The 17,124-nt window shown below is 39.3% G+C and overlaps 2 protein-coding genes across 3 annotated transcripts in view; one reads left to right on the top strand and one right to left on the bottom strand.

Annotated features, from left to right (window-relative positions):
• The window catches only part of NUP88 (nucleoporin 88), a 27,848-nt gene extending 11,222 nt beyond the window's left edge, over positions 1-16,626 (top strand). Inside the window, exons 6-17 of the mRNA XM_019664866.1 lie at positions 2,855-3,041; positions 3,515-3,662; positions 6,249-6,347; positions 7,660-7,750; positions 9,877-9,978; positions 11,668-11,826; positions 12,127-12,252; positions 12,363-12,428; positions 12,560-12,640; positions 13,140-13,266; positions 13,426-13,544; positions 13,975-16,626. Of these exons, the coding sequence (XP_019520411.1) occupies positions 2,855-3,041; positions 3,515-3,662; positions 6,249-6,347; positions 7,660-7,750; positions 9,877-9,978; positions 11,668-11,826; positions 12,127-12,252; positions 12,363-12,428; positions 12,560-12,640; positions 13,140-13,266; positions 13,426-13,544; positions 13,975-14,038 (1,369 nt within the window). The 3' untranslated portion in view covers positions 14,039-16,626. The remainder of the gene's footprint in view (positions 1-2,854; positions 3,042-3,514; positions 3,663-6,248; positions 6,348-7,659; positions 7,751-9,876; positions 9,979-11,667; positions 11,827-12,126; positions 12,253-12,362; positions 12,429-12,559; positions 12,641-13,139; positions 13,267-13,425; positions 13,545-13,974) is intronic.
• The window catches only part of RABEP1 (rabaptin, RAB GTPase binding effector protein 1), an 87,277-nt gene continuing 84,609 nt past the window's right edge, over positions 14,457-17,124 (bottom strand). The window contains exon 18 of one of the 2 annotated variants that reach the window (XM_019664863.1): positions 14,457-17,124. In XM_019664863.1, the coding sequence (XP_019520408.1) occupies positions 17,023-17,124 (102 nt within the window). In that variant the 3' untranslated portion in view covers positions 14,457-17,022. The other variant, XM_019664864.1, reaches the window with a different exon arrangement.

Raw genomic sequence — 17,124 nt, 5'->3', positions numbered from 1 at the left:
AGAGGTTGAGCTGTGAGCAACAGCAGTTCGATTGCCGGCCCGAGCTGAGCAGCTGCTGAGCTGCCAACAGGTGGCAGGATGGCTCAGCTAAAAAAAAAAATAAAGAAAATAGGCAAGTACAAGTGTCATTCAGCATTCAATGATTAGACATTTGGGGCTGGAGCAGAGGATTCAGGTAGGGGGCATTAAATGATAAAGCTAGAAATATCTGCCCAGGGAAAATTTAGTGGAGTTAAACACCTAGTTAAGGAATATGGGTTTTTTTCTGTAGGAATGGTGTAGTAGGAAGCTAGTGATTGTTTCTCAGTAGTAAGAAAATGATCAAATAATTGGTTAGGGAAGGTACTGGGGCAGAAAGACTTTTAAAGAAGCTGTTGTAAAATTCAGCTTAAAGTCTACAAGAGTTTGATCTAGGATGGTTGTAATGCAAATGGAGAAATGAACATAGTAGATTCTACAAAGGAAGGATCAATAAGACTTTGTTATTGTTTGGATAAGGGAATGAGCCTAACCGAAATAACAGGTCAGGAAGGGCAGCTAATTTGGGGGAAGATTTGTTATTACAAATGGTCCATTTGACACAGTATTGGACCCGTAAAGTGGAAATATTTCATAGACAGTAGGAAATACAGGACTGGAAAAAAGATATCTGTCATAGAGTTAGCGTCCACAGAGGATAAGAATTTTGGGAAAGTTTATAACTAAGAGATATAATACCGAAGGCTGCACATTGTAGTTTATTCATTTATAAATCAACTCAGCAGACATTTATTCAGGGCTCACTATGTGGCAGAAGATGAGAATATAAGATTGAAGGCAAGATCCCTGCTGTGTGGTTCCTGATCTGCTGGAAAGTCATACAGCAAACCAATAACTAGTACAATGCAGTATGCTCCAGGCGTCACAGGGCACCAGAGTACTGGGACAGAGTATATGCTTAGGCCTGCCTGTCTGGGAAGACTGAAAAGACAGTAATACAAAAACTTGGACCTGAAGGATTCACTAGGTAGAAACAGGAGCAGAAACTCCAAGAGAGAGAAAAGAGTATGCAAAATGGTAAAAATGAAAGAACTTGACCAGTTGTAGAATGGTGAGGCTTCACTACCACTTGACAGAAGTGTTCTCTGCCTTCACACATGGTCTTACCTTGTGAGACTTTTGTGGTAACGTTATCATTCTCCCTTCCTCTTCCTCCTCCTGCAACTTGGCCTTCAATTTGTCCACATTATGATCTACCTAGTAATCTTAGCCCCAAACCTGAATGTCATCTACATCCTCTTGCATCCAATATGGTCCCAAAATTCTATTGCTTTTACCATGAAACTTTATTGAAAGTGTACATCCTTCTCTCCATTCCCTTTTTCTTGCGTCAGACCCTATAATCATCTTCTGCCTCAGTCATTCTTAAATAGTTGCCCTGAATCCTGTTTTGGTCCCCTCCATGCCATTCTCCTCACTACTGCTCACTACCAGATTAATCTTAGTAAAGTGAAGCTCCTTCAGCCTTGATTTAAACCTCTAGTGACACACTGTCACCCAACAGATGGACTCAGAGCACTTTTCCATGGCAAACGAGACTGTCTGCTCTAAAGGCCAGGCCCAAATATTTGCCTCCCTACATTTCTGTTGCCTTAGCCTTTGTATTTCGCCTCCCATCATACTAAGCAAAGTTTCCTTCCTGTTAATTCCTTGTCTTTCATGCCTCCAGGACTTTGTATGTGCTGCTCCCTAGCTTGAGATGTTCTCTTTCCCTTCCCAGAATATACCTTTTCCCCATTGATCTTACTTGTTTTTGATAACCTTTCTTACACACCTCACTTTCTTTGTACCTTTCTGTATTCCTTTGTACCCTGTAAATCCTTGCGTTATTACACTTACCATGTGGTATAGTAGTTCCAGTTAAATGTCTGCTTCTCTAGCTAAACCATCAGTTCCTTGGGGGGTGTCACCTAGCACTCAATAAAAGTATTTGTCTAATCCAATTAAATATGTGGGTCTGTAGCCCTGAAGATAAGCTACATGTCAGAAGAAAAAATTAGGGAGTCATCAGAATATACTGTAGGTAGTAGTTAAAACCAGGCTTACCTTCATATGCTGTCACGTAAGGGTGTATTTTGAAGAGATGAGGGCTTACAGCAGCAATATTTTTTTTCATGGTTGAGATTTTCCAGTGAAAACCAGAAGACTTACTAGACAGAAAAAAGCTTTAAGCACTACTAATGCTTAAGAGACGGAAATTAGAAGAAGGGCATTAGAAAGGTGTGTTCAGAGGGGCAGAAAGAGAGAACTCAGAAAAATTGCTACAGATGTTAAAGGTTTTAAGAAGCAAGCATTGTTAACTAGTGGTAAATGCAGCAGAAGGTCAAGTTAAGTGCCTTTTGGATTTAACAACTAGAATCTCATTAGCGACCTTTACTAGAGAGCTGCAGTGGAGTAGTGAAGGCAGAACCATAGTGAAGTTAGGGCAGGGTTTTTCATCCTCTGCACTATTGACGTTTTGAGCTAATTCTTTGTTGTAGGGGCCTGTCCTGTGGGGGAGTGTTTAGCAGCATCTCTGGACTCTGGAAACCAGTAACCCACCCCCTCACCTCACCTCCATCCTCCTGTTGTGACAACCAAAAATATCTTCAGGCATAGCCAGTATCCCCTTGAGGGAAAAATTATTTCCAGCTGAGAAGCACCAAGATGGTGGGAATGGAGTGGAAAAGCAATAAAGTGGAATCATTGGAAATACACTTCGTTTAGTTAGGATGTGATAGCTGGAGAAAGACAAAGTCAAAAAGGCTTTAAGTGATGGGCATGGCTGTCTTCTGTTAACATTGTTTCACTCAAATATGTTTCACTCTATCTTTAGCCCTGGGACCTTCGGAAAGCTGTTAGGTCCATTGCCCATGCACCCTGCAGCTGAAGATAACTACGGTTATGATGCTTGTGCTATACTCTGCTTACCCTGTGTCCCCAACATCCTAGTGATTGCTACTGAGTCAGGAATGCTGTATCACTGTGTTGTGCTGGAAGGGGAAGAAGAAGATGACCAAACAGTAAGTCAGGCTAGAGTGGGTATTTGTATCTCCATCACCTAGTATACTTCATGAACAAGTATGGATGCTTCATAGATGAGGACTTTTAGTTTATATCTGACACTTCTGGATAATTTGGAAGTTAAACAATTAAAATTAATTGGCACCCATTTAAAATTTTAAGTAAGAGGAAGTTACAAGGTGCCTGGCAGCTTGTTCCACAACCTGCATATTTCTTTCTGAACTCTAAGTTGTAGTCTTCAATCACCTATATAAAGAACCTTTGACTCACTGAATTGGCTGTTCTCTAAACTTGTTTACTTAAATCTTCCTAAAAGAAGAGACACTTTTCTCCCTCTTTTAAGAATAACAAGCCTCTGTCAAGAATAGGGAGTGGAATTAAGAATTTGAAAGCACTACTTGATCCATCTTTTTTTGCTTCTTTTTTTAATTGTTGAACATGAAAGACTAAAATTACAATGCTTTTTTTATAGTCAGAAAAGTCCTGGGATTGCAGGGCCGATCTCGTTCCTTCATTGTATGTGTTTGAGTGTGTTGAGTTGGAGCTTGCCCTGAAGCTGGCATCTGGAGACGATGAGCCCTTTGATTCTGACTTTTCTTGTCCAATCAAACTTCACAGAGGTAGAGTATTCACTAAATTAATTATTTTATCCCATTAGATTTACACTAAGACTATCATAGACTGTTTAGTTCCCTGTCATTTATTTGTTCTATGGTTCTAGCCTTTAAAAATTTGACTGGGTTCTTTTGGCTTTTTAGTTATTACATTACCCTGTAGGTTCAGGAAAGACTGAGCAAAGTTCCCAAGTTTTAAGATACTCGTCTTCAGTCTGGATCCACCCACATTTATAATAGTGAATTATTCCTGGTCTAATCAAAAGTAGATTTCATGATTCAAACACTTAAATGTATGCAAACTTTAATAAATTTTAAAAATCAAATTATACTGATATGAAGACATCTCTTTAAAATAGCTTCATTTTTTAAAACACATTATCTTGTTATACTCAGACCCAGTTTGAATGCTGTCCTATCCATCCATCCATCTATCTATCTATCTATTTATTTTACTTATGTGCATTAGTTCCAGATCCTCTGTCAAGTTATTTCTGTTCATCTGGGGAGCTTTTAGATCAACAGCAGAGAAAATCAAAGAATGTGCTGTTCAGACAGAGTGGCTGAGTGGAGGGAGTGTGTGACTAGGAGTCTGGCATGTGCTGGGTTTTAGTTATAGCTCTAACATTAATATGCTCTGTAGTATTGGGCATTTACTCAGCCTCTCTGGTCTTCAGTTTCCCATTGGAAAACAATAGGGATAACATCAGATGAGCTTTAAGGTCTCTTCTAACACAAAATCCTGTATTCCTGTTTCCCCTCCACCCATTGTCAGTCTTTCCTAGGATCTTGTCTTCTCTGTAGAACAAAGATCCCGATGAATAAAGAACAAAGCTTACTCAGTCTGGAGTAACTGGGTGTACCTTTCATTGTTTTCTTCTGCCCATTAGAGAGAGAGGGAGTTCAATCTTGTAGCAGCCTGATCTAATCTGCTTACAGTCCTATTAGCCAGTTTGCATAGATTTGTTAATAATGGCTTCAACTCAGTATTACAGTATAGCGAAAACATTTAAGGTGATAGGAGTCCTTCTATAATAAACCAACAAAGAGAACTCACTGGGCGTGTCTAATTAAACAGTGTGTGGAGGCATGTACTCTAAATATTAAGCCTCAGAACTTTGCTTTATAGATGAGGAAATTGAGATCTAGCGAGGTAAAGTAATATAAACTAATTGGTTTCCTTATAGAGAAACATATATATATCTTTGGGAAATCTTAAATGTAGGCATTTTTATCTTGGTTCTTCTAATGAGAGTTAACATTTTCTTATGTGAAACTAATAAATTTTGACTTGTTCATATTTGTACTTACAGCATATTACAGTCACTGAAACTCAGATTTTTAATGACATAAGTGAAATAAACTACCATACAACATGTGGGGGAGTATCTATCAAATTTCCTCCTTCAGTTACTAATTTTGTCCCTTTTTCATAACATTTCTGTAACATCCCAATATTAACCTTTTTCTGTGAATTTAGCACCACAGATACATTTTGAAACACCACTTTAAGCAACGGTAGACCTAATGAGATGACTTGAGCCTTAATTTAAGTCTCAAATATGGGCAAATGAAAAGAAGCTTCTCACTGTTTTAAGAGAGATGATTGCCACAGACCAGGAGTTTTTAAACTTCTTATAGCATAATTCTGTGTTCAGAGGTGTTATGCAGAACCCCAACATAAAAAACAGATAAAAATAATACAACATCCACTTTATAATATTTACTACTGTAAAGTTGACTATAAGAAAGTGAAGCTGTTAGATAAAAAAAAAATATATTAAGATGACAGTTGCCATCTTAAATCAGCTTTAGCATATACATTATTTCTGTATCTTGTTTTAGTTGTCTAATGTTTTAAAAATCTTGAGTCACAGAAATAAATACTTGTAAGTAATAAGTATTCAAGAGCTCATTTTTTAGTCTTGGGATAGTCTTACTGATAGTAGGGCTCAAAAGAAGTATAGAAAATTTCATTAAAATTATGTAACAACTGCTCGTGTTCTAATTATAAATATCAAACAAAGATAGTATTCAAAACTTAAAATACTTATCTGTAAGTCAGCATTCTCAAGACTAGAAAAACTTCACATTTCACTCCTGACATACTGTACTATGACAGAGCTATTCACTAACCAGTTGTACTAAAGTCTTTTTAGTACCTGTGCTGTAGGAGTGCACTTGCTTCAACAATCTCCTGTAAGTAGATGCGTGCAAGCATAGGTTTCCTGCAGAGCTATAATCTTAATCACCATTTTATTTTGAAGAACTATAAATAAAAGCACAGAGGTGGACAGAAAGGCATCAGTGAGTTACCTGACAGCAAGTGCTTATGTTTTGGTGACTCCTGTTGTGTTAATATTCAGAAAATAACATATTTGGATTGTGTTTATTATACTTTTAAAAACACTTAAACTGTATTTGAAAATTGAATTCAAATTTTAAAATTTCAAAACCCCTGACATAGTTCCACAATGTGAAGGTCCTGTATATCTTCCATCGCTTCTGTCAACAACTGTGTCTGTGGGCTGCTGAGTGAATCTTTCCGTTTTCTAATGGCTGCCTCTATGTCATTACTGATTCCATTTGCAGATCCCAAGTGTCCCTCCAGATATCACTGTACTCATGAAGCTGGTGTACACAGTGTTGGGCTAACTTGGATTCATAAACTTCATAAATTTCTTGGATCAGGTGAGTTTTCTGTGCTTTTCATTGTTTCACAGACTCTATAAAAAAGTAGTTTGGAATAGAAAAATAATAGTAAATATCAATGAAACCAAAAGTTGGTCCTTTGAAAAGATCAACAAAATTGACAAACCTTGAGCTAGACTGACAAAGAAATAAAAGAGAGAAGATTCAAATTACTACAATTCAGAATGAAAGAGGGGCTATTACTACTGACTTTACAGAAATATAAAAGATTATAAGGGTATCCCATGAACAACTTTATGCCAATTAGATAATCTAGATGAAATGGGCAAATTTATAGAAAGACACAGACTACCAAAACTGATGCAAGAAGAAGTAGAAAATTTGAACAAGTAAAAGATTGAATTAGTAGTTACACTCCTGAGTATATACCTAAGAGAAATGAAAACATGTCCACACAAAAACTTGTAAATGAATGTTTATATCAACATTATTCATAATAGCCAAATAGCCTAGTGTCCATCAACTGATGATTAGATAAATAAAATATGGTATACTAATACAATGGGATATTACTCAACAGTAGTAGAAAGGAATGCAGTGCTGACACATGCTACAACATGGATGACCCTTGAAAACATTATGCTGAGTGAAAGAAGCAAGTCGCACACAACTGCATGTTATATGCTTCCATTTATATATAATGTCCAGAATAGGCAAGGCCAGAGAGACAGAAGTAGATTAGTGATTGTTGCCTAGGTCTGGGGGATTGGCAGAAACTGGGGAGTGATTGCTAATGGGTATGGGGGTTTCTTACTGGTTGTACAATTCTTTTAATATACTAGAAACCCATTGAATTATATACTTTAAATGGGTGAGTTGCATGAATTACATTTGAAAAAGCCATTATAAAAATAAAATTGGAGGGGCCGGCCGAGTGGCTCAGTTGGTTAAGAGCTCGCTCAAGAGTCTGAGCTCTGAGCAACAGCAGTTCGCGTCCAGCCCGAGCTGAGCAGCCGCTGAGCTGCCAACAGGTAGCAGGATGGCTCAGCTAAAAAAAAATAAATAATAAATAATAAATAAAATTGGCATGGGTGAGGAAGAGACTGGTAAGGAACGATTTCTGGGATTGTTCTCAGTGAAACATTTCTACATTTAGAAACTTGGCCAAGGAAAATCCACTGTCCTTCTTGGGGCAGAAATCTAGACCCTTATGGAAAGATTTCTGTCAGAAAGGCATAGTCCTTAAGAAGCAATGGTCTGAGACAAGTACTTACATTTAATTAGTATCTTCAGCATTTTAATTTGGAGACTTTTGTGTGTCAGTTAACTTATATAATATGTTCCTTTGTAGATGAAGAAGATAAGGATAGTTTACAGGAGCTTGCTACCGAACAGAAATGCTTCGTAGAACACATCCTTTGTACGAAGCCATTGCCGTGCAGGTAGGAACCTTCTGTTGTATACACAGGTAACGGTTGTTTGTTTCAGTGATTCAGATACATGTATATACATTACAATAGCATGCAGACTCACCCCTAAGAGTATCAGCTCATCACATGTTCATCCAGAGCTCTCCCCTGCTTCAAGATCACTCCATATGTTGTGTCCTCTGTCTGGAAGGCATTTCCCCAGTCGCAACCGAGTTTGTCGTCTTCACTTGGGTAACTCTTTATTCTTTCTGATCTTAACATAATGTCAGTTCTTCAGAAAGCATTCCTTGATTCCCCAGTCTAACTTAGGGTTCTCCTGTTATTCTCCCTTTTTCTTTGTAGCACATTAAAATTGATGTTTCTGTTCGTTTAACATCTGTCACCACTACTGGAATATATATGTTTCATGACAGCAGAGACCATGTCTGTTTCGTACTATTTCCTGTCCGCTCATATACTTGGTGTCTGTCAGAGTGCCTAGTGGATATTCAGTAAATATCTACTAGGATAACTCCCAGGTCTCTCTCTACCTGGGATAACTGGGTAGACGTGGTACCCTTCAGAAAAATGGGACAGGAGGAAGACAGAAGATGTGTTAATGGGGGGCGCGTGGAGTTTTCTGTTCCTGTGGGACTCCCACGTGGAGGAGCCCAGTAGGCAGTTGGACACGTAGCTGTGGAGTGTGGAGTGGTCGGAGCCAACACGGTGTGGATGTGATAATTGTCGCACTGGAACTGTGACTGGTAAAGGTTACTCAGAAAAGGGCCTGGAATGAGTGGAGGAGACCCGAGAAGACCGTCTCGAGCAATACTCTCTAATAACCAGTGAGTGGGAATAGAGGAGCCCAGAAAGGAAACTCGAGGGCCGCCAGAAAGACTGCAGGGAGCCTGAAGGAGAAGATGTCAGGGATGCCCTTTGGGGGTGCGGGGTAGCACCAGGTTTAAAACTGAAAGGGGGAAGTAGATAATAAAACGCCACTTTTATACATTTCAAAAACAGGTAAAATAAGCAGTGTTGCTTAGGAATGAATACATAGATAGGAAACTAATGAAGCAAAGCAAGAATGTGAATATGATAAAAGTCAGAATAGTGATTACTTCTCTGAGGAGTGAAAGCTTGTGATCGGGGAGGGTCACGTGGGAGATGTTAGGACACTGCATGCAGTGGTCTAATTGTTGACCTGGGTAATGGGTACAGAGTGTATATGTGCATTCTTCTATGTGTAGATTTCACACTGAAAATAAAATGAAAAAACTGGGAGATTTTTTAATCTCCCAGTCTCCCCCTTACCACCACCATCCCTCCCCTGAGCCCCCAAAAAAGGTGAATGAGAGATATAGGAGAAATAATAGTATAGGCTACAGTTTAAAGGCTGCTGACCCTAAAGGGAAGAGGAGAAAGGATAGCTTAGGGGGAGCTTGAAATTACAATGGAGAGTTTTGAATGGAAGAAATGTGAGCATGTTTATAAGCTGAGGGTAAATAGACAGTAGGTAGATTTTGAAACTGTATAGTTGATGGGGCAATCCTCAGAAGAGGTGAGGCAAGGACAGCGTCAGTCCGGGGACGGGGACGTGCTGTGGTGGGGGGCTGAGCCGGGGGCAGTGGAGAGCCTGTTCGCAGGAAAGTCGTTTCATATCTGAGGTCGAATTTCTTCAGTGAAGCAAGGACCAAGATTGAGAGGGAGACGCAGGCTGTGCACGTAGATTTAGTCCTGTGACACGGACATTGGGCTGCACTGGGTTTTTAATGTGAGACTGAAGTTCTGTTTAGTCACCAGTTTCTGAGCACTTCAGCTGGGCTGGGCACCTAAAGGTAGTGGGGGCCTCGTGCACGTTGGGCAGAAAGACACACAGAATTAACTGCACTGTATCATGGTAGCTGCTGAGATTACAATGAGTGGCATGAGGCTCTGGGTTCCTGAGAGACTTGTAACTCAGATGGTCTCTAGACTTAAGTGACAGCTTGTTTCAAAGTGATCAGAGCTGTACGTATTCCAGGTTTCCAAGTCCCCACCTTTGAGGTTACTGCACTGATAATATGTACCAGGCCTGAGAAGGTGACGAACCTCAGCCGTGTCGTCGTTTTTGGGTCCATTGCATTTGCTGTTTTATAACTTAACTGTGCCTGTTTTTCCAGGCAGCCAGCTCCGATTCGAGGATTCTGGATTGTCCCTGACATTCTGGGGCCCACGATGATCTGCATCACCAGCACCTACGAGTGCCTCATAAGGCCTTTATTGTATGTACCATTTTGTATGCCCACACAACTTGTTCATTGTGCAAAATCTCAGCTGGGAAATGCCCTCAGTAACTGGCTTGAAGATTCTTGGTTATGCTTTGGCTGCTGACTTGAGGATTGAAAGCAGATATTTCTGTTGTTCTCACATCACTGGAAGAATTTATTTTAGGCATGATTTCTGGTATCTTCTTCAGCTAGCTGAAGTCAAGAGCTCAAATTGTGGGAAAAAATACTAAAATAAGACTGAACTCCATTATTATGAATTAGCTTTAATGCTTATCAAGCTCTAACTATGTGCCAGGCTTAGAAGTAAGCCATTTACCTGCATTGTCTCCTGTACTCAACCCTGTAAGGACAGCACTGTTACCTCACCTTGTAGAAGAGGAAACAGCTCAGAGGTTAAGTAAATGTTAAGTAACACACTGAGGTAGGCTGCAAATACAGGGTTTCTGACTCCAAAGTCCATAGTGACATTTTAATTTCTCCATCTCTGCCAGCCTCAGGGGACCTGAGCATCTGTAAACCCTGTAAGACAGGTGGCATATGGCTGAACTTAAAATCTTCTTCCTTTTTAAGGAACTCATATTAAGTTATAAGCACCATTTTTCTTTTTCAGCAGCTCTGGAATGCCATTCTCAGTTTTATAAATGCAGGAACAGGAATCCCTGACGAGCCACCAGCGTTGAATATGCTTTAGGGCTCCCTAGTCTCTTGATGTCTATTCAAAGCATATGCTTCTAGACACTGACATAGTTCAAAATACTGCCATTAATTTACTGTCCTTCAGAGAATGCCTATGCTCTTTGAAGATTGACAAGTTGTTATACTATTTGGACAGGAAAATAATTATCATTAATTCTGTGTTATTTATCCTAAGAGAGACTATAAACTCTAGTAAGACTTAACAAAAGTAATGGAATCACTGAAAAAAAAATTCCTTTTGTCTTTTGCCTCAAGCATATTTAAAAAATAACCCATCCTACCTTTTGTGAAGTAAGACCTACTCACACTAGATTACTTCAGAATAAAAACATGAATCCCAAAGGAAAAGAAAAGTCTTAATTAAATATTAGTTATCTAAATACGTTCAAATCAGGTTTCTGCTGAGTCCCTGAAATACAGGTTTTCTATGTTACTGTTCAGCAGATGCCCAGATTGTTGCATTCAGTTACTTACCATGCTGTTAAAGTTTGCAATCTTTCAAGCTTTCTGAAATTGTTGTGAATATTTATAATATCTGAATGGATGTAATTTTTAGAAATCAAGTTAAATAGAGCAAATATGGTGTATATATAGTGGTTGTCTGGCTGAATATTGGTTTTGATCAAATCCAAATTATATCTAGGAAATGAGTGATTCATTTACGTTTGTGACTCTGGCTTATAACGGCCTTCAAGTCCTTGCAAAAAGGGTCCATGATAAATTTATACTTTTGTGCTGCCTTCATCTTTATAAAAATAAGTTTAAGTGACAGAGTCCAAAATGCTTTGACAAGTGGTTGCATTGGTAGAATAAGGGGATAGCTTCCCAACGTGACTTCTCTAAGGCAGAAAATGTGAGTCTTTGTACTTACACAAGTAACACTTTAGAATGTCTTAAATTCTCAGCGTTCTGGATAAATGTGGCTTATACTTTCCTATAATACTTACAGTAAGTAACTCCATGGTAGATTTTGTTTGTATTTTGCAGAAGCACAGTCCATCCAGCTTCTCCTCCCCTCCTTTGTACCCAAGAAGATGTGGAAGTGGCAGAGTCTCCCCTCCGAATTCTGGCTGAATCCCCGGATTCTTTTCAAAAGCATATCAGAAGCATTTTGCAACGTAGTGTTGCAAATCCAGCATTTTTGAAGTATGGGATTTGGATATATAGGTTTTAAGAACTGGTTCCCTTCTTGTTTCATTACTGTTCATCCTTTCTATTCTCAGCTATTTATTTCACTTTATGTACTTGTTGTTCCACTGGAGTTAGAAGAAACACACAGCATATTTAATCAGCTAGTGAATAGAGGGGAAGAGTGGATAGAAATAAAGGCACGTGAGAATGATAAATAGAAAGTATAAAAAGAAGGGAAAGCAGCAGCTGTGACTTGAGTCTATTTTAGTTGTTTTACTCAGCGAAGGAAAGTAAAGGTAGAAACTTTTTTTAAAGATCATCTGAAAAAGATACAGCCCCTCCTCCCGAGGAATGTCTTCAGCTCATCAGCAGAGCCACCCAGGTGTTCAGAGAGCAGTACATTCTCAAGCAGGACCTGGCAAAGGAGGAGATTCAGCGAAGGTAGGATGGCCTCGCTCACATGCCAGCTCCCGGCGGGGAGCTGACGCTGTATAGTGGCCTGGACCTGGCTTCTGATTACATTTCTTTTTTTTTCTTTTATGCTCTTGAAGGGTCAAATTACTGTGTGACCAAAAAAAGAAACAACTAGAAGATCTCAGTTATTGTCGAGAGGAAAGGTAAGTGCCAAAACGAGGAAGGAAAAAACAGTTCAGTAAGACTGGGACTGTATCTCACCCTAAATGCCGGACCACATTCGGTGGCTTTACCATCAAGGTAGACCTCAAGTCTTGTTTTTTTATGCCACTAGGAAAAGTCTGCGGGAAGTGGCTGAGCGCTTAGCTGACAAATATGAGGAAGCCAAGGAAAAACAAGAAGATATCATGAACAGGTCAGTGGGTTGTATGATATTCAGTTCCCTGCTCAGGCACCACTAGTCCTGTTAAGTACTCCGGTATTAAGAGTGTTAAAGAAAATGGGCTTCGGGCGCAGACTCCTGGGCCTGCAAAATTGGATGGATGCCCCTCCCTCTGCTCTGAGCTGTTCGGGAAGACAGTGCGCTTATGCTTTCCCCTGACCTGTCCTGCAGGGCCTCCTTCAGACACCACATTCATGAATTAGAGCGTTAGTTATAATTGTGTTTCTGCTAAGTAGCAGAGATCTTTTTTTTTTTTTTTTTTTTTAAGCTGAGCCATCCTGCTACCTGTTGGCAGCTCAGCGGCTGCTCAGCTCGGGCTGGACTCGAACCGCTNGGCTGCTCAGCTCGGGCTGGACTCGAACCGCTGTTGCTCAGAGCTCAAACTCTTGAGCGAGCTCTTAACCAACTGAGCCACTCGGCCGGCCCAGTAGCAGAGATCTTAAGCTGAGATGTTTTCTTACCTTTTCTAAAGGATGAAGAAAGTACTTCACAGTTTTCATTCTCAGCTCCCAGTTCTCTCTGATAGTGAGAGAGACATGAAGAAAGAATTACAGCTGATACCTGATCAACTGCGACATTTGGGCAATGTCATCAAACAGGTAGGAATGGATGCAGGGTGGCTACATTTTGTACTTTTTATAGTGTTTGCGCTACAGAAAATAATTTTATAAAATGTAAAAAGAACAGACTAAAATAGATACTATGAAAATGCTGTTGCAAACCGTAGCTAAAACATCTGTATTCTGTTTGATACTAAGGTTACTATGAAAAAAGACTATCAGCAGCGAAAGATGGAAAAGGTCCTGAGTCCTCAAAAACGCACCATCACACTCAGTGCCTACCAGCGAAAGTGCATTCAGTCCGTCCTGAAGGAGGAGTAAGTAGACTGTCAGTCCACTGTTACTGCAAGGTAGCTTTTCCTTTGCAGTAAATATGCCAAATATACCTTTCTCTGCTCAGATAAGATTACTTGCCATTTGCATGTCTAGTAAGTACTGGAATGGGAGCCATATGATCAGGGCTTATGAAATGACTATGGTGGATCAAAAATAATTACTTTCTTGTAATACAATTTTGTGCTCAAGGTATTCCTCAGTGAATATGTTCAAAAATATTTCCAGCAGTTACAATACTGTTTGCTGCCGTTAGCCTTAAATGAATAGTAAACACCATTACTATCCAACTGAAACCTTAAGCTATTCATTTTAGCATAGCACTTCTAAGATATTTCAACATTACTAGTTTAATATTAATGGTCTTATTCATTCATTGTATTCCCAAAAGTGAGTGACTTTATGATTTTACAGGGGTGAACACATAAGACAAATGGTGAAGCAAATTAATGATATCCGAAATCATATAAACTTCTGACACCAGCGGGAATGGATTTACACCTGAAGTTAACACAAGTGAAGGCTTAAACTCATATTGTAAAACAAACAGGTAGCATTATCTAATTTATAAAGAGGCATTTTGGATGAGCTTTGGTGTGGTTGTTCATCATTTTTATAGTTTGTTTTATAATTACTGAATAAATGCTTTTATTTAAAAATCGGAATGTGCTTTTTATATAAGTTCGAGTTGATGATTGTATTCAGCAAGGGCCTAGGATTTTTTTAAAAAGTCGCCAACGTTCAGCTGCACACTGCCAGGTCTCCATGAACCCTAATGAGTTTTCTCCATAGTTGAACAAGCAAGAATAAGAGCTGCATTTTAAAGTAGCAGTACCAGAAATAGGACTCCAGAGAGGGACAGGACCTTAGGATTCAAAGGAAAAGGCCACACAATATACTAAGCAGCAGCTTTTTTAATTTGAACACTTTCTTCTTAAGGACACACCTTCAGTACAGTTAGTAAATGGTTACATCTGAAATCTGCTTAGAACTGAGCCCAGGATCCACAGTTGTAAGGCCACTGCTGGATCACTTCCTCAATAGGCAGTATTACCTTTCAGAGCTAAGTTTGGCTGTGCACTGTGTCCTGATATGTGTTACTGAGCGAGTATGGGGTAAGTAGGACTTCAAAGGGAGAAAGAAACAAATAACTTGGTATGCAGCACATGGTTTTGTCCTCAGTTAATCTTTTTAGACCTGCCAATATGAGTTCTGAAAGGTAATACCGTACCTGCCTAGAAATGGCTGAGTGACTGCCAATTAAAAGCCACATGGTAAGGTAGGTTACAGGTAAGAGGTAAATCAGGTTAGACATGCGTGAGAACGTGTGTACAGACTGAATACAAGCACAGGAACACTCGTGAAACCCATGGTCTTTTCTTTTGTCCAGACAGGCTAAATCCTACCTTCTAAATCAGTTTCCCATTAATAGAGAAAACCCAGTTTAAAGTGTTTCCTACCAGGATAGTGTCACAGTGGTTTGTTTCATACCAGAAGTAGATTGTTAACAAAACCTAGAATCTCACTTTGGGTTTTCCTAGGATATTTTTCAACAAAGTGGGTTCTAACAGTTTGCGTCTGCCATGGTCGAGACCACGGTGCTCTGATCATGATTTTATTGGCCCAGGACCATCTTAAAGAGAAAAACATCTGCAGGGTCTCAGGGCGCTGTAGTTCAGTTCAGGAAGGTTATGAATTACCCATCCTGACTTACATCCTGACGGTGCCAGTTTTGGTAATCTCAAACAAATTAACTCAGGATTTATTCAAAGGACCGGTCTTATGTAATCTAAACTGATTGCGTTTTGGAATTAATAAAATTCCCTGTAACTCAGTGAGGATGTATGTATGTTTGCTTTAAACCAAATAGCACTTTATACAAAGGGACTTGAAACCAATTAAAATGTTTCATGCATGGCAAGCCGATAGCACTATTTCCATAATTAGTATTTACCTTTAAATTCATAATCATGAATGCAAGACTACAACAATAACCCAAGGAATGAGGTATGTAGTCCTTACCTTGTCCCATGGAAGACACAAGTAAAGATCTTTAGGGCTAGTCCATAATGACTTCATTTATAACGGACAATTCACTTTATAAACTGTAAGTTAGTGGCTTTTAGTGAGCCAAACAATCTACTTAATCCACTTAATTCCCCATAAGGTCCCTTCAAGTGCCCTGCTGTTTTATAACACCAATCACAAAAATTATTTGAAAACAGTTTTACTTTTGAGCCATGTGTATGATGAGTTAACAGTGTACCTCCCACTGGCTAATAGTATGGCAGCAGGTAAACAGCAAACAGGAATCCATTCTTTGTGCTTTCTGCACCACTTCCTAAGGCCTCGGCAAAGGCGGCCTGTTCACTGATGCTTATTCCACATGGGAAAGGAATCTAACCTCACAGAAATGACAAAGCAGATTTCCAAACTTATGAAGTTGGGTTTTCCCCAACTTCATAAGCATTATCACACTCCAGATCTAAATTATAAAAGTAAAATACAAAATAGGTATGTCAAACGTGGTTATCACCATTTTTATATTTGACACTTTTGAAACAAACATTACCTGGCCCACTGATTTGAGTTAAAAATAAGCAGCAGATTTATAAATTTATAAATACTAGATGTCAGCATAGCTTGCTTTGTTATTATTTTTCCACTGATCCAATAACTAAAACAGTTTTCAAAGAAGTAGCTGGTACCAGTTCAGCTTGATCCTGGTACCTGTGGGCCCACGAAATTCATCCAGGCAGCAGAAAAAGTGCTTCCAAACAGTTTCTTGTGCTTTTCCTTTAACCTCAACTTTCAATACATATAGCCCCAGCCAAGTTTTCAAATTCTCATAATTCATTTCTTGAATTGATTTTGTTTGCCACCGTCTTATGGTTCTCAGGCAAGTTTCAGTAGCATTTAAGGTCCTCCAACACAAGATAAAATGGTTAAAAAAAAAAGCACTGAGCTAGGAATTACAGTCACTAGCCAATGGCCTGCTCTCAAATTTCGTATTTTAATATAAAATATTCATACAGCATATTACACCTGTCTGCTAACTGAATACTATTACTGATGAACTCTAGACAACAGAAAAAATTCTCTTCCAATATCTATGAACAGGAAATGTAATTCCACACACTACTGGGTTGGTGCTTTAGGGTAGGGAAATGTTGGGTAATGCAGGCCAGGAAACAGCGCTTTCTCCATCACCAAATCTGATTTGACACCTGCTGGAATCGAGTCTGCAGTTTCATTAGTGTTCCTATTTGAAAGGTCTTTCTGCTGTAAATCACTATGGCTGTTGGCTGTTCCTGTGTTGCAGTCTTTTCCCACTAGAAATAAGCATTTCTCCAGTCTTCCTTTTATTGTGACTTCTTCAGTTAAGAGTTAAATAATAATTAATGTTGCTCTAAGGATGAGTTAAAAACCCAAAGTGCAGACTAGAGTCCTGCTGTGAGGGCGTCATGTCTCAGGGAGCTGGTTAATGTCTGTCAGTTTGGTGTCATTCAGAATTGCCCGGACCCTCTCCAAAGAGTCAGCTTGCCGGATCCGCTCTAACTGTAC

Source organism: Hipposideros armiger, unplaced genomic scaffold, assembly GCF_001890085.2.
Source record: "Hipposideros armiger isolate ML-2016 unplaced genomic scaffold, ASM189008v1 scaffold_431, whole genome shotgun sequence".
NCBI lineage: Eukaryota > Metazoa > Chordata > Mammalia > Chiroptera > Hipposideridae > Hipposideros > Hipposideros armiger.
Note: the sequence above shows the minus strand (reverse complement) of the source record. Positions and strands in the feature narration are given on the sequence as shown.